This window comes from Apaloderma vittatum, unplaced genomic scaffold (genome assembly GCF_000703405.1).
Source record: "Apaloderma vittatum isolate BGI_N311 unplaced genomic scaffold, ASM70340v1 scaffold10310, whole genome shotgun sequence".
NCBI classification, from domain to species: domain Eukaryota; kingdom Metazoa; phylum Chordata; class Aves; order Trogoniformes; family Trogonidae; genus Apaloderma; species Apaloderma vittatum.
This window is the reverse complement of record NW_009693982.1, coordinates 1-24,395: the sequence shown is the minus strand read 5'-3', so window position 1 is coordinate 24,395 and position 24,395 is coordinate 1. Positions and strand designations below refer to the sequence as shown.

The window sequence follows — 24,395 nt, the reverse complement described above, 5'->3', positions numbered from 1 at the left end:
AGGTTTTGAGGTTTGGATTTTTTTTTTTTGCAGGGGTGGGGAGGTTGGTTGGTTGTGGTCTGTGTTTTTTCATTGTTGGTGTTTATTATTTTTTTAATTACAGAATGAGGAAAAGCAGAATTCTGACCTTTACGACATAGGTACATTGAAACCTCAGCACTGGTTACAAATTGCCGATTCCAAACAAGAAGTGTTCAGCTCAAGGGGGTGGGGAGAACAGAACAAAGCATTAATACCTTTAAAGTACAGCACTAGAGCACACAACGAGACATCAGCTACTACCCTACTATGTGTGCAGAAATTAAGTTTTAAAAACCAACATTTACTACTGCAATAAATAATTCTAAAAACTTTTACTCCAATAATAAAGGAACTGAAGTTTAGTTTTACTTGGGAAGCTTTCCAGTTAATCATTCTACAATGAATCCAATAGGAATACACAGGACAAGCTTTGTTCAGAAAAGTACTGATTTTATTGACTCAAACTGTATTTACACAACACATTCATACGTTCAATATCTTACAGAACTCTGTAAAAAACTGACTAATAAAACTGCAGGAGCCAAACTGAGTCTGAGACTTAAAGACACTGAGCCATGAGTACCTTTTAAGATACTGAAGCAGGTGTCAACTTATATGGCAGTTCTCTGTAGACAAATTCTAAAATCAAAATGGAAGGTGGAGAGGAAAAGGGTCAGATGAAAGAGCCGGTAGTTTTGCAAAGCTAGTACTTTGTAAGACCAGACTTTTGGCTAAGCATTCAACAATGCATTTTGTATGATTCTTTTTTTGGAGAGAGGTCACATACAGGTATACTTCAGATGAATAATCAAGAAACTTTTTTTTAAAGTGTAAGCTTACAAAAATCAAAGAGACCAGGGCCACGGAGTTTGCTCATGAATCTGAACTGTTCAAAGATTGAAAGGCTTGGTTCTGGCATTCCACTGCAGCTCAAATCCAACGTATGTTTCTTCAGTTGACAAATGAACGATGATCATCTTTTACCAGTGAACTGATGATATCACATATGTAAACTGGGGGCAGAACATCCTTATCGCAAGAGATCACTCTTCCACCCATCCTTAATACAGTTTGGTTGAATAAATATTTTTTATTGTTTCAAAGTACAAACTAGGTGAGTTTGTTTCTCTTCCAGAGTGCAAGTCAACATCACCACACACTTTGCGGTTAAAACGGCATCCCTCCTCTGATCTGCCTAGCAACCTGTTCGTCTGTTGTCTCCTCTTTGTCTTTTTCACGCTCCTTGTTCCAGTCTTTAAGGCCTTCCGGTAGTGAAGTGTCCTCATCCAAACTTCCTGTACCTTCAACAAATTCTTCGTAAGTAGACTTTTCTGCAAATGGTCTTGGCCCAAGCAAGTCTAGCATATCACTTTTATCAAGCACTTCCTTCTCCAGTAGTCGTAGGGCAACCTGGAATGGCAGTAAGTTACGTCACACACAAAACACCTAAGTTGGCTCTCTCTTCCTTGGAAGAGTTTAAGGCAGTCTGGGACCAAATTCATCACCAATTAATTTTGATAGAAAAAACAGGTTGCTCAGCATTCACTTAAGACATGCTTATTGCCATCTAAATGCTCAAAAAGGAGAAAAATACCATTTTAAAAAATCCTATTTCTATGATTTGGCAAAGCGGCCTCTCTGTGGGCCACTCTTGTTTCAGAACAGCAGTCTTTCACTGTTGCAAAGGGCTACCGCTGGGACACATTAAGCTACAGATGGAAGCAAGCGTTCAACAGGGCTGCTGTTCTGTTGCAAACTGAAGAGCACCATAAAATACCGATGTGCACAATACTGCACAAGTGTAGTTCATAACCCTCTTGGGTCAGTGAGCACATGGTTCAGCACAAGCCATGTTTGGCAATCTTTTTTGGGATGGTGCACTACTACAGCACCATTTACTGAATCCAGACAAACTTGTCTTCTTGTCACTAAGCCTACGAGATGCCTATCCTGGGAAGTTATCCATTTGCTGTATCAGCCTGGGGGAAGAAAATATGTACAATGGTAATGGCAGCTGCAGTGAGGCAGATCACAAGCAGCCAGGTGACAGGGATGGAAGATAAAAAGAACCTTTCTGCCCATGTACAAAAGGAATTCAGAGAAAGGAAGTTATACATACTTCCCTTCTTAGAGAGTTTCTTTTGGCCTAATGAATTGAAATCTGAGTATTTTGTGTTTGTTTTTTTTAAATTTCATACTTGTCTAGTACATCTACTAAAGCCTACTTTAGTAGAGAGATTCTTCCTTCCAATTTTCCAAGTTAATACTGACCATGTAAGGGTGGAGGGATGTTAAATCATGTTCACGGGAACCTCAGAGGTTTTCCAACACAGAAGATTTCTGTTTACTTATTTAAAGTCTTGTGACATACTCTTGAGATTACATGAAACAGATTTTGAGCAAAACTCCTCATATACTTACACAGTCACTTCTTAATCTATTCAGTTCAATTCAAATCCTGGCTTACCAGCTGGAAGTTGGTGGCTAAAAATACTGTAATGCTCACCTTCTCCACTTCTGCTTTCTTCTCAGTCAGAAGACTCAATGTCCTGTCATAAGCTATGTTAATTAGTGACCGTACTTCTTCATCTATCAATCTGGCAGTTGCCTCACTGTAAGGCTTCTCCAATACCATGTCTCCTTGACGAGGGAGATCAAAGGAAATCTGCCCTACTTTTTCATTCATACCAAACTGAACAATCTGAGGAAGAAAGAAAAATGGAAAAAACACAAACAACAAATAAAAGGATAGTAATACTTTAGGGAATGTTGATGTAAAATATGGTAAACAAAACTGAAAAGAAGTTATTTTGCTATGACCCAATGTCTTCCTATAAAACCAACCCTCCCCTGAAAACTCAAGCCTAAGTACTTTAGTTGAGCTTTCCTTATTTTTATTTAATGATTAAATTGAAGGGCACAAATACCAGCATTTAAAGGTGGTTACTCATAATACTTCACCGCTGAAATACTAAGATATTACGGAAAAACACTTCAGCATTCATTAAGCAGTGAAAAACTCTTTACCAGAAATATAAATATTTTTCTAACTCAAAATATTTGCAGATTCTACATATTTCACTCACAAATATGGGTAAGTTAACTTAAAATTAGAGTGTCTTGAAAATTTTGTCCTTACATATGGAAAAAGCATATGCTATGCTTCATCCCAAGGCACTCTCCTACAAAGGCAGAAGTGATTCTTGTCTTGCTCGACTCATTACTCAATATTAACTCCTCTGACTGCTGAATATGGAAGTTTTAAGTTGTATTTTACTCCAGAAGAGGCTGAAATAAGTTCAAACTGCTATTTATATATTCACTCCATGGCCACTACCAATTTGATGGTTACTAAAGCAGCACTTCTCTGCTTGGCCTTGCAAGATGAATATAGGTGTGAAGAAGAGTAGTCAGAATTCAAAGAGAATTAGAACCAGCATTAGAACCAAGCATCTTAACCTGCTTCCTTAAGAAAAATTCAATACCTTTAAGTCCCCAGTTCTCTCTAGAAACAATGTCTGGTTAACATAAACATTTTTAATTCAAAATTGAATCCATGAAATAAACAGGTTTTCATTACACATTTACTTCCAGAGCTGGGGCAATAAGAGGCACAGAGACTAGGGAATGAGTTTGGTTTAGGGGTGGAGGTAAGCATTGTGCAGGAGAGAAGTGTACTCAGAAACGTCTCTCTCGCTCACCTTGTGAGTGTCTTAGAAAATGACATCTTGTGTGTTGACACAGGAAATGAATAAAGCACTCGTGTGTTTAGCACATATCTACACTGAGGTGAGTCATTACATTGATAGGATTTCAAATTACTCATCTATGCTAGTTTATATGATGCAAACACAAACTCATGTCTTAATTTCAGAAGCCTTAATTGGCAGCAAATAGCACTTAAATACAAGGTCTTCTGGATTTCATTACACATGTGAATCCAAACTGTGTCTTCAAACTGGGCAATGTAAAAGTAGGATCAGGCGATCAAATCTGTCCACTAGATTCCATTTTAAAAAGTACACAATTTCCACATGCAGATTCAACTGCAGTATGTATGTTCCTGCAGACGTAGGACAATAATCAAAGCCTAATGCACGGACTCACGTTGTAACGTCATAATAAAATACTTAAGTCATCAGCATCTCTACACAGTGGTGGCAAAATGTTTATTCATATATTTTTTGAAACTAGGCTTTTGAGGGGCAAACCTGATCAAAATGCATTCTTTCAAAATATTAATGTTAGGTAGTAGATAAACCGTAAGAAAAAAAGTCTCACTTAAGCACATACCTGAGCATATGCACTCTGGGTCACCTTCTTCAGGTCATCTTGGGCACCAGTTGTAATTCTTCCAAAAAAGATTTGCTCAGATACACGTCCTCCCAGAGTCATGCACATTCTGTCAAGTAGCTGCTCTTTGGTATAAAGATACTGTTCTTTGGGTAAATATTGAGCATAACCCAGTCCTTTACCACGTGGGATAATAGATACCTACAATCAGAGTTAACAGAATGCTAGGACTAAATAGTGTTAAAAAATATTAAGTTTTCTTTGGTTTGACTTAATACCACAACCTACAAGATACTCACCCTTGAAGTTTAACACAGACATTATTTCTGTTTACAGTTTTGCCCTCATTGTGATTTATCCTTAAAAGCCCTGGCTAGCTCTAAACTGGGATAACAACTAATAGAACATCTGGAAAAGAAAGATAAGACCACTGTCATATCTCTTCCAAAAGACTATACGGTATTTTTAAAAAATCTTCTAGCAAAAATCCACAAGTCTGTTAGAATTAGGTATTGGGCTCCAAGTATTCTGTAACAGGCATAGTATTTCTGCATTTTCAGTATTCTGAATACTTGGAGGAGCTTCTATGTTTATTTAATATCTTTCCTTCCAGCAGTAAATTGCACGAGATGAACACTAAGCTTGAAAGTCAGAAGAGATTAAGAACACAGCCAAGCAAAACTATGAATGTTAAAGCAAGTTTGAGAGATTGAGGTGCTTCTTCCTTTATCTTTGACTTGTTAAGCTGTGCAATCAAAAAGCAAATTAAAAGTAAATTCAGCCTGTAGATGATAATTTTTATAGCTATACTCCTGAAGAGGCGTTTATCTGCATAACCTGGTAAGATTAATTCAAAGCACTGATCTGTGCTAAAAGCCTCAGAGAAGGCTGCTGTCAAGGCAGCAGGCTCATGGGAAGATCAGGTCCCTTCCACTTTCCAAGGACATTTACAGAACAAACCTTGTAACAGCCAAGCCAGAAACACTTAAGAAAGCTACAAGAAGCACACAAAAAGTACTCCAAAATTCACACACTTACACTGTTTTTTGAAGAGATTACATATTTTAACACTCTCTCAACAGTGGCTGGGGGGAGCAGTGAGGGGTGTGAAGAAAAGAAAAAGATGCTGTACATGCTGCTATTAAATTACTAGTTCACGTTAGTTTCCTTTACCTTTAAGAGCGGGTCAGCATGTTCCAAAAACCATCCTGCAACTGCATGCCCTGCCTCGTGATATGCTACTGTCTTCTTCTCCTCTGGTTGCAGTACTTGAGTTTTCTTTTCCAAACCTGCATAAAACAAATTTGATTACTAGTTTCAGCCATACTCTCCTCCACTGAAGTTTCTTAACTCACTTAGAAAAACACAGCAAGGAATACTTAACATGCATGTACACAATCTATTGATTTAAAAAAACCCCAAACAATAACAACAGAAAACACACCAAACAAAAAACAACCCCAAACAACCTAAATTTGAAAGTTTTGGAAGCTTTTATCTTCCAGGTTTTATTGAAACCTTGATTAGATTGTTTAGGTTCAAAGTATAAGTTCTTAAGAATATTTAAACACTTAAATAAAACATTTGCATTTTAAAGATCACATAGTTTTCTAGACCATTCCAGGTCAACAGCATTGCTAAATCCAAGCAAACATTCCTCTTGCCATTTTCAAGAAATTAGAAAACCGTCCTGATAAAATTTCTCTCCCTATCCCTTTCTCCATTACAGAAGTCAGCAATATCAACAGGATACTCTTCTAAATCTCAAATGTGTTTAGAGAGGACAAGAAGTATAACCTTGAAGAACAGCAGAAAGACTCAAAGTGTGGCTTTTGATATAAAAAGAAAGTTGCCTGTCATACTACAATTTTTGAGAAACAACTGAAGTCATACACCTACCTCCAATAACTCTTTCAATTGCTTGCTCAAAATGCTTTTGGTTTATAGCATCTGAGAGATGCCTTGCAGCAATTAAAGCAGCTTCGTTACAAACATTAGCAATATCAGCACCTAAAAGCAGAGAAGGCATGAATTACTGATCATTTTCAACAATTTTCTCTCAGTCTCGCATAAAGATGATTTAAATTTCTATAGATTCTCACAGAACTTGAAAATTAAAGGTAATGCTCTCTGAAATAGTTTATTACACATAGCATAACTCTTAAGAGACATTTAAATACACATACCACAGTTATAGACTTTAGGTCTTCTCTCTTGGCTAGACAGCTACCAAATAGAGCTTATTACCAAGTGAAGTACTTGTGGGATACACTCTGCCTTCCACACATTTTCTGTCTGCAACAGACTATACTTGGACTAATATGTATTTAGCAGAATAAACTTCCTACATATGGATCCAGTATAGCTCAGACCTTTAATGTCTCTCTAGAGGATATCCTTTCACATTATTGGCTTCAAGTCACTCCCTTCTTGTTAACATTGTTTATTGAGATAACTTAGTTTAAACATCATCACTGCAACTGCCACAGATGTTTACAACTGGACATCAGAATAACGTTTTACACAGATCATGAAAACAGTGAAGAATTCAACTACTGGTCAACACAGATTTTAAATGGATTACATTACAAGAGAGTAATGAAAGTTCTTGCATGTATTCCTAATTCAGCACAAGAGTTACAGTACATTTTCCAGGGAGAAGCTTTTACATGCAGAAACAGAAATTCCCCTACAAAACATGCACACAAACTCCAAAAAATCCAGGTCCTCTCTGGTAGCGTTCAAAGAACTCAGCAAATGTACTAAAAGGAAGAATAGACATATGAGCTACAGCAATGAGAAACCTCTGGATTGCTTTTGCTGAAGACAGAAGAAACTGGCATTTGGCATGTGACCCTCATTGAGGTAAACAAAACTTAAGAGCCTCAAGAAATGTTCTGCTTTCTCAAACAGGAAAGAGAATTTCATGCAGTACCAGTAAATAAAATTAGTATGCCATCCACAAGATCATGCGCAAGAAAACCAGAAGTAGTAGGGAAATAAAGTATCTACAGCTTATACAGTAAATGCAGAAGAACATTGTCAATTAGGAGTCACTTACCAGAAAAACCAGGTGTTAGTGATGCAAGTTTTCTTGCTAGATTATCTTTATTTAAGACGGTGTCTAATTTCAGAGGTCTAAGGTGAACTTTGAAAATAGATGCTCTTCCTTTTATATCTGGGGGTCCTTTAAGATGAAAGAGTACATGTTTACTTTTCACATATACATATATGTATATATATAAAAAAAAATTAACTGAATGTGTGCAAAGAAGTTACACATATAAGTACATGCAGTGATTTCAGTGGTATTTTGTAAATACAGAGATATATAGCAATGCTGATAAAACTTACCAATGTAAATCTGTCTGTCAAAGCGTCCTGGCCTCATTAGAGCAGGGTCTAAAATATCTGGCCTGTTAGTCCCTGCCAAAATTACTACGTTTGTGGTTGTATTAAATCCTGTTGAAGAAATGTAATGAAGAGAAAATTTGTGTAAAAATACCTTCCATGAAAAGAAAAAAAAAAGAAAGAAAAAGACTGTCCACTTTACAGGGCCACGTAAGAACTGACCGTTTAAAATGATCTGAAAGCTGAAAGTGTTTCCATTTATTAAAGTATTGTCCAGATTTTCATAACAAGCAAAAAAATGACCTTGGGCTCTTCTTTGTGAAGTACTATCCTGCTTTATCTTCAAATTGCAATAATAGATTAATAGATTAACTGCTCGGGAAGTTGCAGAATCAGCATGGAAAGCTGTTTCGTTGTGTTTGTGGGGTTTTGTTTTTTTTTTTAATTGGCCTCATGCAAAGAATTTTTTCTGGCTGCTCTACTTTGACAAAGAGTTATCAGATGCAGAGTGATGGTTCTTTTTTTCTGAACAAATATTAACAAAACAGGCTGCAGCAAAATGAGTCACCATTTCTCATTTTAGGAAGCAAGGAAACACATTCAGTTTCTATTTAAGCTAGAATGCAAATCTTGGTTCTAGCTTGCAACTAGCACATTAGTTACCCATACAATTTCCATTATAATACAATACTAGAAGTTAAATACTTACCATCCATTTCTACTAGAAGCTGATTCAGTGTGTTCTCTTGCTCACTTTGTCCTCCAAAGTTGCCCCTTCCTCTCTTCCTTCCTACTGCATCTATCTCATCAATGAAGAGAATGCACGGGGCATTTTTACGAGCAAGAGCAAATAAGTCTCTAACCTTAATAAGAGAACAGAATACGTATCAGATCGGTTTGTAATTGTTCAGAGTTACGGGGTTGGTAGGAGGTGAAGAGGTACACCAGTAACAGCGTCATTACAATGAAGTATGGTTGTTAATAAGGATTCCAAGTCTCCAGCCAGCTCTCCAGGCACCACTAAGTTACACTGTAGCTGCCACTCAGCAAGAATCACTAATGTGGAGGCTCACTGGTTGAGAAAACCTTTATTAAGCCATAAATTAGGAACATTAAACTGCTTAAAAGCCTTAAGCAGCAACCACTTTTTCTGAATAACTGAAATACACCTTCAGCTCTAAAAGCCTCCAAACTTCAGAGATTTAAAGCAAGATTTCTCTTTTAAATGCTGTAATGCACATTATTACAAGCAGGACTGGAACGTGAACAGGCATGCTACGACACAGTTCTTCATATAAAGGAAATAAAATTTTTTTTTTAAGCTTTTCTGCGGTTAGACCAGGTTGGTGTAGCTCCTACAGTGAACTTAAGGCTTGCTTACAGGTGCTTACCATTGTAGCCTAACAACATGCTGTTATAAATACTGATTCTCAACCATCCTGTCTCTTCATTACATGGACTAGAAAAACCTAATTCACCTCCAAATACTTATTTGGAAGCTAAATTGCCTTCCAGAAGTCTGGGAAAATGGCTAAGACCTAAGCAAACAGCAGAATTCTTTTTATTTTTGGACTTTTAGATGTTACGTATCAAACTCTACTGTTGTAGTTACAGCACAATTTGATTGCTGTAAGGTGCAACGTTACAATGCCACCCTGCTTGCAAATACACCTGAAGGACCTCATCAAAACCGGTTTAGTAAGTTAACAGATCTACAGCTGAGGAATCAAACAGGAAATGAAAAGCTATGGAATAATTTTGACCTGAGTAGGAATTACAAACAGCTCAGAGCTTTACTACTTTTTTATGTTAGAGATGCAATTACAGAAGGCTTCTCTGATGACTATGTACAGCAGATGTGAAGGGACGTTAATTTTGGACAGCATACTCTACTACAGAAAGCCGCTTTGATTTGTAAACAGAATTTGACAAAAGTACAATGAATAAAGTACAAAGGAATGTGGTAAAAAGGAAAAAGTGTCAGATTCTCAACTATTTCTGGGATCTCTGTCTCTTTCCAACCAAAAAACACAGAACTCTAGAGTTCTGTTCCTTCTGAAAAAAACCCAAACCATAATGCATGTACACTAAAAAAAAGAAATAATCAAAAGGAATCAAGACTGTGTAAGCACTTTTAATTCTAACATATCCTAATTTACAAATAATCAATTTAGCATCGCTAACAACTGTCTTATTTACCAAATTCATAGGAAATGAAACTATAACACCCCCTCCTGTTGTTTTCAGAAGCTATCAGCTGTGATGAAACCTCAATTCGCAGCCAAAGCAGCAACTGTTATGTCAACAGATTTCACTCAGTAGTAAAAGCTGATAATCATCTGCTTAGACCAGCAGGGAAAGGTTAAGTCGTTTTGCTTTGGGGCATTTCAAGTATGCACTGACAACTAGTGACAATGTGGCTTCTGAGTACCATTATTATTTCAGGACAGCTAATAACCTCCCAGAGGACATGGATCAGTGTAATTTCTTACCATTTCTCAGTAAAGAAAATATATTATTAGAAGTCAACAAAAGATCATCAAAAGAGACGCTCGCTTGCAAGAGGCACACGCATGCACAGCTATGACAAACAAAGGACCAAATCTTGGAGAGTTTATCTGCTAACCTCTAACACACACACAGACACATGAAAACAGCACGCTTTCAGAAATGCACAGAAGTTAGTCAAAATGAGTTTTCCTATGAATCTTCACAGAGCATAAACCCACATACGGCTGGTAAGAGACGTTCCCTGACAAATTTCAAATTCAAATCAAGACCCTAAAGCACTTCCATTTCCTGCTAGCACAGAATTAGTTTCTGAACATGAATAAAAAAACATGGTACGCCTCCTTAAGTCTGTTCACAGAATTTGCAAAGAAGTCTTTGGTTTCCAAGAGTGTCTCACCTTGCAGGAATCTTTTTAAGGCTTAAGAAAATACCGGTGGAGTTTGGTGAAGGTATGAGCTGTTGCGAATGGAGTACAAATTTTGGACATTGTGAAGAACTTGGTTTTTTACCCATCTCACTTGTAAAATATTATCAGTAACTTGTTTACAGAATATTTTTCAGCATATTTAAGTGCCCTTCCTTCCTAGACAGGAGACTATAGATTTAAAAACTGAATGTTTTAAATGTACTTGTAATAAAAAAAATAGCTGAAGAAAAAATGGATGTACTGCAACGGATCTAACTCTGTCCACTTAATATGTATTTAATGAGCTATTAAGAGTTAAGGCAAAAGAGCACAAAAGATGCTGGACATATATATTTGCTTACTTAGATCACCTGATCTCCAGAAATTAATCATTAGCTCCATGACCTCTGGACTTCTGTTTCAACCAGAAGCTCATTTGTGTGTCCCAGACAACTATTTATATCTAAAGGTTTGGCACCACAAAAACAATACAGTTCTTCAAAGAAACAGGAGGAGGAGGAGGAGCTCCTCCTAGAGCAGAAGGAGACATTCCCTGAGCAGTAGTCAAATTAGCTACATATTTGAGACTCAGCTAGTAAATCTACTTCAGATCAAAGCTTGGAGAGTTTGGTTCTGTTTTCTTAAGGTCCTGCAAAGAGGTAAGAGGTAAACCCTTAAGGCCCTGAGGGCTTGCAACCAGACACTGAACTGCATTAGTTTCTTTTTTGAAGTATGACTCCCGTGTTTAGACAGGCATCTGGCATCACTTGGAAGTCATCTGCATAGATGAAAGAACTTCAGCTAAAATCAAGCCGTTTGCCTCCCCAACTTGACAATGCCCTCACAACAACCAATACTGAAACAAAAGAACAAGGCCAAAGACTTACTCGAGCTGGACCCACACCAACAAACATCTCTAAGAACTCTGAGCCGTTGACTGTGATAAATGGTACATTAGCTTCTCCTGCTGTAGCTTTAGCTAGAAGTGTCTTCCCAGTACCTGGAGGACCTGTCAGAATTGCCCCCTGCAAAAGAAACAGGCATATTTCCCTCATGAAGACAACATAAGCCTATGGAAATATCTTAAAAAAAAATAAATCTACATGTTATGATGTTGAGTCTACCAGCTGTTCTTCCATCATTGTCAGAACTGTATAAGGAAACAAACTGAAGATTAATCTCTCATTTAAACCAGCAAAAAGAAAAAAACAATAGCTACAACATTGCCATTCCATCTTGGATTTACAGGAACAGCGTTTTCTTTGCATGACGGAAAAAAAAGGTATGTTATCAGATGGGTTCCCATGACAACATAGCCAAAGGACAATTCTGTAACAGTCATATACAACAATGATGGTGCACATGCACGCTTGGGTATCATTCCTGACTCATGTGAACAGACTAAGTATTTCATGAGGCAATGGCACCACAGTTATACTGCTGGCACTTAATTCCTCTTTATTTTAGGGGGCCAGTTAGCTCAGTTAGTAGAGCGTAGCGCTAACAATGCTAAGGTCGCGGGTTCGGTTCCTGTACAGTCCCCATGTGTTGCCTGATCTAGTCGACAGGTGGCGTCCCTGGTGGCAGGGAGGCTGGATTAAAATGATCTCTAAGGTCCCTTCCAGCCTAGGCCAGTCTATGATTTTGTTTCTGACTTCAAGAAGAAAGAAGACTGAGAGCATCATGTATATAAACATCCCTAGTCCAATTTAGAACTCCGAGGACTACCAAAAGAATAAAGTCTTTATCTGCTAAGTCATCATTTTCTTACCTTTGGAATTTTTGCTCCCAGATCTTCATATTGTTTGGGATTTTTCAGAAAGTTAACAAACTCCATTATCTCTAATTTGGCCTCCTCACAGCCAGCTACATCTTTGAATTTAACATCTATTTCATCCTTAAGGACTTTGGCTGTGGTTTCACCCACACTGAAGAGTCCACCCATTCCACGCCCTGCTCGACCTAGGCCTGCAGGACCTCTTCTTAGTGTGTACAATAAAGAACCAATAATCAGGATTGTAGGCAGCAGACTCAGGAGAAATGATCTGTGGAGAAAAAAAAACAAATAAAGCAGAAACCCACATATATTGCAAATATCCATTACTGCATATAACATGTAAAATGTTGGTTTCATTATAAGCAACCCTGAACAAATTCAGGACAAATACTCTATTAATAAACTTGCAATGTTTGTTTTTGCAAGTCGTTCAAGTTGGGAAATAACCAAGATAAACTTCAGAATGAAAAAAATACTCTGAATTACAGAACTGAAACAGGCAAAAAAGCCTCTTAAAACTGTAATTAAAAGAAGAGCTGGTATTAATTCTTCATTGCCTATACTCCTTCCCTCATGACCCTGGGAAAATGTAAGTTAATAAACTTAAAGGGTAACACATTTCTACATTTGATGTTTAATAAGTGATTAGTTTTGGTTTTGTTTTTTTTATTTAAACATACCATCAAGTGACACTGGTGAGTTTTGCAGAGGTGCAGGATAGTGTGATTTACTTAATCACCTATTTCTTGCCTTTTTGCAAGGGCACAGAATTTGGCTTCTGTTGAATTTTCACAGGGAAATTCATGCCTGATATATTTCAGTCCATATGCTGTCGTTCTATGCCATATTTCGCCTGTCCAAAAATCTGCATGAGAACCATCTCTGAAGCTTTGCAGCTGGGCCTTAACGAAGGCCCTGAACTTAAATGAAGAAAGGACTAATTGTAAACAGAAACATTTACGTAATAAGAAGTTATATTTAGGGTAAGAGGATATGGATTTCTACACAGACAAAGTACTGAACACCTCCTCTTACAGTTAACATTGGAAAAATTAAACCATGACAATTGTTATCCTGATAATACTGCCATCTAGTGAAGCATAAGGTGCATGTCTTACAACCCCACTTTTCTACGGTAAGGACAACCATTTTTATCATGAGATTTATTTTTTTTTTTTAAAGTAACTTCTTACCCATCACTCTCTGTTGAGTACACTACAGGCAATCTGTTCTCCACTTCTATTCCCAGATCTTGCTGCACAGTTTCAAGATTCCGTTCAAAAGTGTCCACACTACCAATATTAAACCAGACGTACTGCTATAAAAAAAGCAGAGATCACCATAAAGTGCCCTATCTTATTTCAGCCTTGTTACAAGCCAACTTCTTCTAACACATACACAAGCAATTCTCAGAACAAATTCAGACCAAAGTAGAGTTTTAAGCTGTCTTGTAAAATGTGCAACAAGACGAATCTAAGGACTACCAACCTGAATATACTGTACCTGTCATTGCTGCTACAGAAATCATAATCCCAATAGTTTTGGGGCACTTTAAATAGACTGAAATCCTGGAATTTTCTCCAGGAAGAAATGGAAGGAGAGTAAGTAAACAGATCTTTAGGAGGAAGCTATGCAGTCAGAATAATAAAGACTACTGATCCAGTAAACACAGCAGCCATACAACTTAGTTTCACCTGAAGGTTAATCTCAGCTTTTCTGGTTAAGAAAGGCAATTCTTTTGAAATCCAAACTAGCTTTAAAGTTAGCTGCATTCATGAAAGACAGTATGAACTTATATACATAATTATTTTTTTTTTAGACATTACTTTCAAACAGTGTTGAGATTCAGTTTTTCAAGAAAATTCCATTTTTTCACCATGATTTGCTTGACTTGCCCCTAGTTACCCTAATAGTGGAGGGGAAAAAGGAAAGAAAAAAAAAAAGTAGTCCAAAGTATTAACTGGTTGAGAAACTAATGCAACTGGTGATATGTGGGCTAAAGAGCAGGTGTATAAATAAGTCACACTGAAACCCACTGGTGAAGTAATTGCTGCACATTTCACTTTACCCTAGAAGGACTTGCCGATCTTGTTTAAGAAAGCCAGCTAAAAAACCCTGCTACCCAAGAAGAGGTAACCTGACAAAGCTTCTCTATTGTTTTTCAAATAACTGGCTAAAAGCAGACTGGAACAAAAAAGATCCAACAGTATGTATGGTTAAACCTGGGGCTTTCCTGAGAAGATGGAAAACAGCAGTTAGAAGTAAAGAACTTTCAGCAATTTCTCACTCTTCCTGTGTGCATATTTGTATTAATAGTACTGTGCTGGAAAGGAACTACTTGCTATAGCTTTAAGATAGCTGTGGCAGAACAATTGATACAGTAAAGTGAAAAAAACCCATGATGCAGGATAATGTAACAGTAATGCAGAAAACATATTTTTAGATTAAGAGATTATTAATGCTCCAGATCAAGTTTTAGGTAAACATCACCTAAAAAGATTGCTTTGCCTTTTCTAATGTCTTATGTATATGTATTAGAAGTGTTTACCCATTCATGAGGAGACTGTCCCGAAACAAAGATCACTCTAACAAAGCGCTTGTTCACCACTTCAAGTCTGTCCACCTGCAGGACGAAAGAACAAAACTTGTGATGTGTTAAGAACGCACAGTCACTGCACTTCCATCACAGCAAAGAGCTACATATACCAAGTACGATCCTGTTCGGTTTTCCAGTAAGGGAAATAAAATTCATGTTATAATCAAGATGGCTCCACAAACTACAGTCTGCCATTAGGAATGACATGAACAATCATATATGACTTCAATAAACAAGGAATATTCCTACATTAAAACTCAGCTTGAGGGATGACCTTACACCCTTTTTTTTCAAGGAGAAAACCCAATGCAGACCTCAGCTCAAACCACAGCTACAGTGAAATAGTTAAAAACCAGTTAACTGTTTCAATGGTCAAACACCAAAAGCAATAGACCAGCCAATTCTAAACAGTTTTAACAGCTTCCAAAATAAACCAAATGAGGGAAAAATAACTTTGCTCTCACAATTATGTAAAAGACTTCCTGTGCTACCACATTAAACACAATAATATCAATTAGATAAAGAGAATTTAGTTGAGGTTAACAGATACCATACAAATTAAAATCAAGATCTGAGCTGCAGGTTCGCAAACATATACTATTAAGCTTTATTTTTTATATGGAAGTCTCAAATGGTTGGTTTCTTGAATTTGACAGGGTTTCTTCAGGTAACTAGTTTCTTTCCTTTTTTTCTTCCTCTTTCCAGAAGACAACTAGTTTCAGCACCTTTAAAGAATTTTAAACTAGCAATCACTCTACAATTTGGCCTGAGCTGTACACAGGCTAGAAAGGTTGTTTCCCTGAATTTATGACATGTGGCCATTTCTGGCAGAACTGAAGGAAAATACGAGTTAAGAAGCCACTCTAGATCTAGCCTGACTTCATGCAGATTTACCCGGGCATCTTTGTTTTGAAAAGCACATAACCTCTTTAGTGATGTCTTCTCTCCATTAACTTGTTACCACAGTGACAACCAACAGCATTTGACAGCTATATATTTAGCTTACCTGAATATCTACACTACATCTTAAAAACGTCAAAGAGACTTGGTTTTGTGCAACAACAAGCTTTCATAATGCTTTTCTGCAGTAAGGTTCAGGGTTTCATTCACAATAACACCTAAACTAATCTTTTTGTCACGTTAGTGTCTCACTGCTTCATGACAAATACCATCAGTGAGGTTTTTTTTCCCCACAAGACGTACACATAATTGTCAGTTCAGACTAGGTCTGTAAGAGTCTAGGCAGAAGGGAGAAGCACAGAAAGCAGTTCTGCATAGATCAGTAAGACAAAGAAAGGTAGGCAACAACCTGTTTAGCACTTTACCAAAGTAATGGAGGGGTAGGAAGCATGCTGTTAACACAAAATCCCAGGTCTGAAACCTAGAGGAAGAGGCAAGCCAATGTTTTCCTAACCTGCGGGCGAAGCTACAGATAGGGAGGTAACAGAGCCAAGAACTAGTAGCTCCTGAAGTAGAGAAAGCCTATGTAAGACATTTGATCTCCTGAACTTCAGGGCATCACCAACCTATTACTCCAAGTGTGGAAAGCTGCCAAGTTCTATAGAGAGATAGGACACCGATGGCAAAATTGATTGCTCCTGTAGTGGCTCCACATAGGAAGTAAAAAAAAAAAAAAAAAAAGAGGAGAAAACTAAATCAAGGATCAAGGAGGCTATTTCACAATATACTTAGGCCAATTTACTGTCCTTGGAAAGAATTATTCAATTCCCCACCCTCACTTTTCTGCTCACACTGCTGCTCCTCAGATTCCCTGAGGAACTTAAGGCATGAAACAATCAGGAACCTTCTTGTTTCCAGGAGGGTGGAAATGTTTAGGATTAGAAGTTAGTTTCATATCAGAGCAGCTGGTGTGCCTGCTTAAGCCATTAGGTCAGCTTACCTGTACTCTAAGACCATACACTGAGAGACCTGTTGCACTGCCTCTTCAAACTACCAACAGCATGAGCTACCCAAGAAAAAAATATTGTTCTGAGATGCCCATCCCCTCTTCTCTCTTGAACTGGAATCCAAAACGCCAGATGAAGGAACTCATTAAGATGAAAAGTTGATCCCTTTCTCCCTCAAAAGTTACTCTTTAGCCAGTTCTCACTCCACAGATACATGAATACAAGCATAGGTGGGGAGACAAAAATGAGCACTTTTGATTTTGATTCCCCTCACTACTCACCACTCCTTTAGAAAGGTAGTTATTGACAAAGTCTTTCCAGGTGATTTCTCTTCCAGGGACCCTGAAGAAGAAGTAATATACAACCATTGTCCAGAAAAAAGAACTTCCCACTACGTACATCCGAAACTCCCTGACATCCCATGGAATGTCACCCTGGGAAATGGAGGAAAAAAAAAAAAAGGGTGTAAGAGTCTGTAATACAGCAAGAACATAACAAATAGATTCTAGTATCTGTTTGTGGCTTCTACTCCCTGCCCTCAAGGTCACCACAGAAAATATCAAAAAGAGCTGTATTTTGTCATATGAACACACTTAGTAATATCTGAGGATTACAACATTAGTAGAAAATCTTTCAAGTCTTTTAAAGATAGTAATTGAACATTTTTGATCTATGAACTGCTTATAAAAAAAAAAATTGCTATCTGTTATATGACCTTTCTCTCTCCATTCTACATTTTTCCCTGCTTCCAGGACTACATGCAAGCCCTACAAAAATAAAGGGGAAAAAACCAAACCAAAACAGGAAAAACACAGGAATAAGGAGAAAAATTGCACCCATAAAGTAAAATCAGAAAAATATTCCTTATATGCTTGTACAGCCAGATGCTATCATCATTGCGCTACAGCTAATGACAACAAATATAAATTAAAAAAACCCCACCAAACTAATGTAGGTATTCCATAAAGGTCAGAATAGCTAACAGTAAACTACACTTAACTAGCATTGCATGATCAGTAAGTTTTACAATCTGATATTTTGAAATGAAATCTGAAGCCTTTTGAGGCCTGAGGCTCTACTACAAGAATACTGACTACTAGCAACAATATCCATATAGCTTAAAACTCCATTAACATTTCCAAACCACAGTTACAGTTAGATGCCTCTGAAGGTATATACAAAATGTTTATTTATGAAAGGCACTGAGTGGGGAGCCACCTAGAGCCAGTTACTATGAAACACTAGGCACAGGAGGCTTAAGAATTTAGACAATCAGAACATGGCCCTAAAAAGCAAAAAATACGGAAGGTTATTTCATGGGGACAAGACAGTTAGTACCATAAAGATATTGTAAAGTCAAGACCTTCTGTAATCTGGTCCACCAGTTAGTTTCTTCTTTCTTGCCACCTTTTTTTCCACCACTGCCACCTCCTCCACTACTAGCCCCACTAGGCTGTCGGGTACTAGCCTGCTTTGCTTCTAAGAAAAATAAAACATAATAAAAAAAAATCTTTAGATCTTATACCAATCTCACACTGTCTTTTATTAGTTTTAAAATTATAGAGCTGTTGTGAAAATTTAACTAGTTTGCAATGCTACAATAATCAGAGGAAGTGAGAAATTGCATTTTCCATAGAAAAAGATACATAGACCACCAGCTGGCAGAGACGCGTCTATCTCACACAGTTATGACCAGAAGAAACGTCTGTTAATAGTATAACTGATGACACTTGGGCACTAAGAATTGAAAAATACCAAATATAAAAGAAACCTGTTGTGGAGACTGCATGAAACTTATTTCCTACTGTGTTAATCCAAGACACACAGATTATTTTAGCATTTTGTTGGAGCTCAGCAGGGGGGAAGTGGTGAGGTTTCTCACTGAATTTGAGGGCATACAGGTGGTTTGTTTTGTTTTTCAGAAACACACCACAAGCTCCAAGTAACTTTTCCTCCCATAATACACCCCTCCATTCATACTACAGTCCTCTTCAAGCTCAGGGTTTATCGATATCACAAGCTGGCATCCTTTTTCATTCTCTAGGGACAAGCACAGCACAGTAACAGCCAACAAAAACTGCGGAGTTGATCATTCTTCTACTCATCCAACTCACAAGGTGTCTGCATGGCACAGCATAAGGTCAACATACTCAGCAGCGCGAGTCAGAGCATGACACTAACACAGGCTCCTTCCAAGCCCAGCTCTTTCAAGAGCTTGTTGGTCTGGGCAAGCAGGCATGATGCCAGTTTTTACCATTCAAGGCCTAGTGGAAAAAAAACTGCTGCTATTACTGCTTTTATAAGAGACTCATGGGGTTACTGCCTTCCCTTCTCCTTGGAAGACATGTTCTATAATTTTCTGATACAATGGAGTGGCTGTTAAAGCTAATTACTTCCAGGTTCACTCCTCTCCTTGTAAGGGTAGGGCTCCTAGCACTGCCACTACTGACTCATCTTACAAGCAGCATGGTCCTGGCTAAAGAGCGAGCTCTGGATCCTGACCCAGAACAACAATTCTGGTTATTCCATACAACAAAACTGGTATTTTAGCTTGTTCTAGGGAAAACTAAGAGGTACACACATTAAGAGGAGCCTCTGAATCACTAATGTCAACTAACAGGAAACAGCAGAACAAGAATTTAAGGACAGCATTCCAACAGACACATAAGAGAAAATAAACATTTTATATATATATATATATATGACTTGATATGAAAGCAAAATATTGTTGAATAAAAATATATCAATTCACACTTTTAAACTAATCCAGTACAGAAACATATTCCCTGAAAAAAAAATAAAAACTCCAAATGCAACCCCACAATGTTATGCTAAAATCTAGTCTAATGAATACACATTCCACAAAACGAACACGTAGCTTTTTGTACCTTTTGTTTCTCCAGTTGTACCTTTAGTTCCATTAGCTTTCTTCCCATTGGGAAAATATTTTTCAAATCCTATTAAGAAAGAGTTCAAGAGCTTAACTGTTGTTTAGCTTACAATTCTGTCATTACACTTCAGCAGTCACAAGGGAAACAGATACAGCCGCAAAGAAGCTAGCAACACATAGAACACGAAAAGGGTTTTTTTCCTTGTCTTTTTGTTCAAAGAGCTCTACCAGGTTCCCCTAAATAAATCTGCTACTGTTGACAAGAAAACATCAAATGTATTTAATAACCTAAGGCAAAGCTGTCCTTTAAAACAGAGAAGACAAGCTTAGTTCAATGGGAAATTGCACTACATAGTGTGAAATTGAGTGAATGCAGTCATTCTTTAATAGCTCCTAAAAACCCCATACATCCAGATTAATGGCTGGCAAATACAAGAACTTACTTCCCCACAGACAGTAAACCTAAGCTGCACACAAGTGCAGTCCTCAGCAAGCAATGAAATCTGCTTCACTTCACTGATCAAAGTTATAGTCACCTTTGGGAGGTTGAGAGAAAAGCCTCCTGCAAGCAGCAATGACACTTGCCAAGATAGTACTTCTGCCAGTGGTAACTTCAGTGGTAACTTTTTCACTGAGCTGAAAGAAAAAACAAATATAAAGCAACAAGAAGGTAGCACAAAAATCTTCAAGCCCTCTAGTAGTCCTGAATTGCAACAAGTTAGATACTACTTTACAATAGACTTAATAGTAGTTGCTGTGGACAATAGCATAACACAACAACGGAAAAGGAAAAGTCAATCAAATAGGTAATTTCCAAAGCAAGAAGAATTTTACTCTATTTTTAAGAGCAGAATTTCATCTTACATACAAGCCCAACATTATTTAAAGAGAAAAATCAAGCAGGAAACACTAAAAGCTATGAACATTAAATACATATACACTGATCCTACAGGAAATATTTCATAATATCAGCTGAATGACACTTATGTGCAACACTGATTGTAAAAGCATAATCCACACAGAACTGAACTATGCTTTGTTAAAGAACTGCAGCTTTTTGCAAATAGTTAAGAACCTGTAACTTCCGAATATGAAAGACCTGTTTGAACCCAAAACAAAGGGGTATGGTAGACAATGCTTATGTCCCACTAAGAAACCAACATGGAGGAAGAATGCCATTTCAACTTGCAGACCTAAACATCTATGTTGGTAAAGACCCAGTTATAAAAACACAACAAACCCAAGTCTATCACACCTTGTTCTGACACACTGTTTACTGTTATTCATCACTAAAGCACAATGAAGTATTTATGACTAATTCTTAAGAAAACTTTACTGTAACTGAATACTTAAAAAGAGTAAACTGTAATTTTATTACAGAGAAATCAAATCCTTTTTCCTAAATGAGGATATATTTTAGGTAAAATCACAACTTACTGCCTTTCTAAGCTTTTCCAGCACCTCCAAGGTGCACCAAGGTGGAAGACTTCCCCATAGACTTTCTTTCTGCTTCCATTCCCTTTTGCCCTATAGCAGTGCTCTGTCTCCTTCTGCTATTTTTCTATTAGAAGTTACTTACCTTAAGAGCCAGAGAAAGAGTAAAAAAAACCAAACCAAACCAAAAACAAAAACACAACCCACAAAAAACTCCCATCAAAACCAACCGAAAAATTAAAACCCCTAAAACCAACAAACCAAACCCCAAACCAGAAAACGACAGGTCCTGGAAACATGACTTAAAGTATCAATGCAAGACAGCAAACATCCACCTAGGACTAACACTTCTAGGACTACATTTGTGAAGGAAAGCTCAATATTAGTACCTCCACAGTAATTTTGTTAGTCAGTTTATACTGGTTGTAGACAAAACCTATTTTTGCATATTAAACAAACTTGTACGTTACTAGATTACAAACTAAGAGCACCCTAGGGATTCTGACATATCATTAATTGAATTCTACCTATCCTGAAGCCTTCTGTCTTGCAGCTTCCCCCTCTACCTCTTATATATTTCATCATTTAATAATTATTCCAAGCAGCCGTCTAGTCCAACTTGCTGGAACCAAAAGGAATAACAAAACAGTCTTTTTTGCTTGCTTTTGCTGTAGACTAAGCCAAGAATTCCCAGGCTGCTTGATCTAGACATTACTTTGTGCTACTGCATGTCTTTGAATAAGTCTGCTACTGAAAATCCAAGAGGATATTTTACTGATCGCAACTGAAAAGCACATGCAGTGCAGCTAACCTAGAGAATAGCTACTAGGTCAAATATGCTATGACCTCCAACAGGAGCAATTACATTTGTACCCCCAGAAGCAGCTTTAGGACAAGTGGGATGCATCTCTGTGGGCGATCAAATAAAAAGAGCTTGCCACAGACTAGCCCATCTGTAGTTCAAACACAAAAGGGTACTGAATGTTGCAGCAACAAATGAAACTCAAGAGGTGTCCAGTAACACTGGTTTCTCTTCTACATCACTAGTGTCCTACATCACCAAAAAATTTGGGAGTTACTTATTCTACAAGCTCAGATTACAGAAATATTCAGAAACGTTTACTCCAAATGGAATAGAGCAACTGCCCATGTTTAAAAGAAAAGTTTAAGTAACCCAGATCCAATTGCCTGGCTCAGCTAGACCAGTATGAGTTTATTACAGAACTAAGTTACAGTTTAATTTAGCTGGGGGTGTGAGGAGAGGAGGGAGTGAAGGGCAAGCACACAGAGCTTTGGGGCAGACCTGAGGAATGGAACTGGTTTGTCTCTACAGAGCCTAAAATTCCATGAATAAATGTACAGTCACCTACAAAGTTAACATGCACAGAGCTAAGCATTTAACAGTTTTCCTGGGAGAAAAGGGAACAACTGACTTCATGCCACATTCAATAAATTGCCTGACTGCTACCGACAGGTCTAGGTAAGTTGGTCTACTGAAACACTCAGTTTCCTTTCACCACAGCATTCCACAAATGGAATAACTGTGCTACACTGGTAACAACAGCTTGGATTTGCGTTTGGTGATTTTTTTTTTTTTGGACTCTGTACATAACCACCGTGAAAACTGCTCATATTGATCCTGACACAGGACTCACCCCTGGGTTGGCTGGCAATAAGAATGCCACAGGAAGCTGAGCTGATATAAGCATCCTCACTGCCTAAGCAAAGGGAAAGCAAACAAAGCACTTTCTGACTGGATGCTTAAATAGTACAGTGGCTCTTCTGGGCTATGTACTGTGAAACTCTTTCCAGCTTCTTTCAGCCAGAGAAAAAGTACTCTCGAAGTGTATAAAGCAAAAAAACCCCCAAAACACAAAACCCAACATGTCATGTGTTGCCCTTTTTTTTTTTTTAACGCAAACCTTGTGACACCTCCCCCTCCAAAAATATATATAAAAATACAAGATGCTTTTTAAAAACAGAAATTCAAGACAAGCAAGTTTAAAATAAACAACAATCTGTTTTATAAATGCCACAAAAACTTTACTACTCTGGAATATAACATAAATTTACGATCTGCAACCTCAAAGAAATGCCTTCTCCATGATTCCACTATTAAAATAAAATGGTAATTTTAAACAAGCAGAACTACCGCCTTTGCAAAAACACTGTGACCATAATCCATTTTTTAAAAAAACTGAGGATATATAAAGCAAGAACAGAAAAATCCAGCAAATTAGTTATATAAGCAAAAGATTAAAAATCTATTAATTCAAGGAAGTTACAAGTATACAGTTTTATCCATAAACGAGTTCCAAATCTGACAAAATGAACTGAAGCCAAAAGTCTTAATTTTTCTAACAGTCAGCATAATATTAGATAAGGGTATGTTGGGGATGGAACACAGAGCTGCTAAGGAAATCTAATTTCATGTAAGCTGCTTATTTTGTTTTGCTAAAAGCCATTACTTTGAAGTCTTTCATTAAAAAACAGAATTGAAAAAGCCACAGTTCTGCTACCTATACACATCCCTAGATGTTAGAATAAGTTCTCTTCCTAGCTTCTGTTCCATTCAAAATAAAATCTCATTAAATTTTATTGACAGAAACAAGAATTAGCTTCCTGACCGATCAGCAGTACTGCTGATAGTGTTTCATTTACTGCTGTAATAAGTAACAAAAAACAGATTATTATTGTATTGTTCAGCTCTGACCAAACAAAACTACAAATTCAATATTAAAACCAAACAGATATATATACTTGGGATTAAGTTCTTAACATTGTTATATATATTCATCCCACAATTATTGCTATCGTAGCAATAATCTTCCTAACTATAAAGGTGCAACCATTCTCCAGCATATACCACAGGGAAAAAAAAGCAACCTATCCCAGATGCCATTGAAAGATGCAGGAATTAAGCGTCCTCCTTCTCCCAAGCAGCAGCATAGGCTTGTCATTCCTCTAACGGGGCAGGGTCCACAAGGGTAACACAACATAACAGCTGACAGCCTAAACCATTTTACTAAGAACGAACACTCGGACATCGCGAGTTATCAGTTAATAGGAGAACAGCAGGTTCAAATCCATACCTCTGTCGCACCCTGCAACCCCAGGACAAAAGCAAAGGCGCGTTTGCCTTCTCTTTTCAGCACATGACCGCTGCGCCGAGAACCACCGAACCGACGGCGCAGACGCGAGGCGCAGGC

At 37.6% G+C, this 24,395-nt stretch overlaps 1 protein-coding gene across 1 annotated transcript; it reads right to left on the bottom strand.

The window, feature by feature from the left end:
- Positions 1-967: 967 nt before the first annotated feature.
- Positions 968-20,388, bottom strand: AFG3L2 (AFG3-like AAA ATPase 2; the record flags this gene model as incomplete). Its single annotated transcript, XM_009865752.1, has 16 exons — positions 968-1,431; positions 2,528-2,722; positions 4,315-4,515; positions 5,488-5,603; positions 6,214-6,324; positions 7,376-7,501; positions 7,669-7,776; positions 8,375-8,528; positions 11,470-11,607; positions 12,354-12,627; positions 13,553-13,677; positions 14,908-14,982; positions 17,144-17,296; positions 18,226-18,341; positions 19,751-19,819; positions 20,289-20,388. Coding segments are annotated over 16 exons (2,304 nt in total), but the record flags the coding sequence as incomplete, so codon positions are not given.
- Between the last annotated feature and the right edge of the window lie 4,007 nt (positions 20,389-24,395).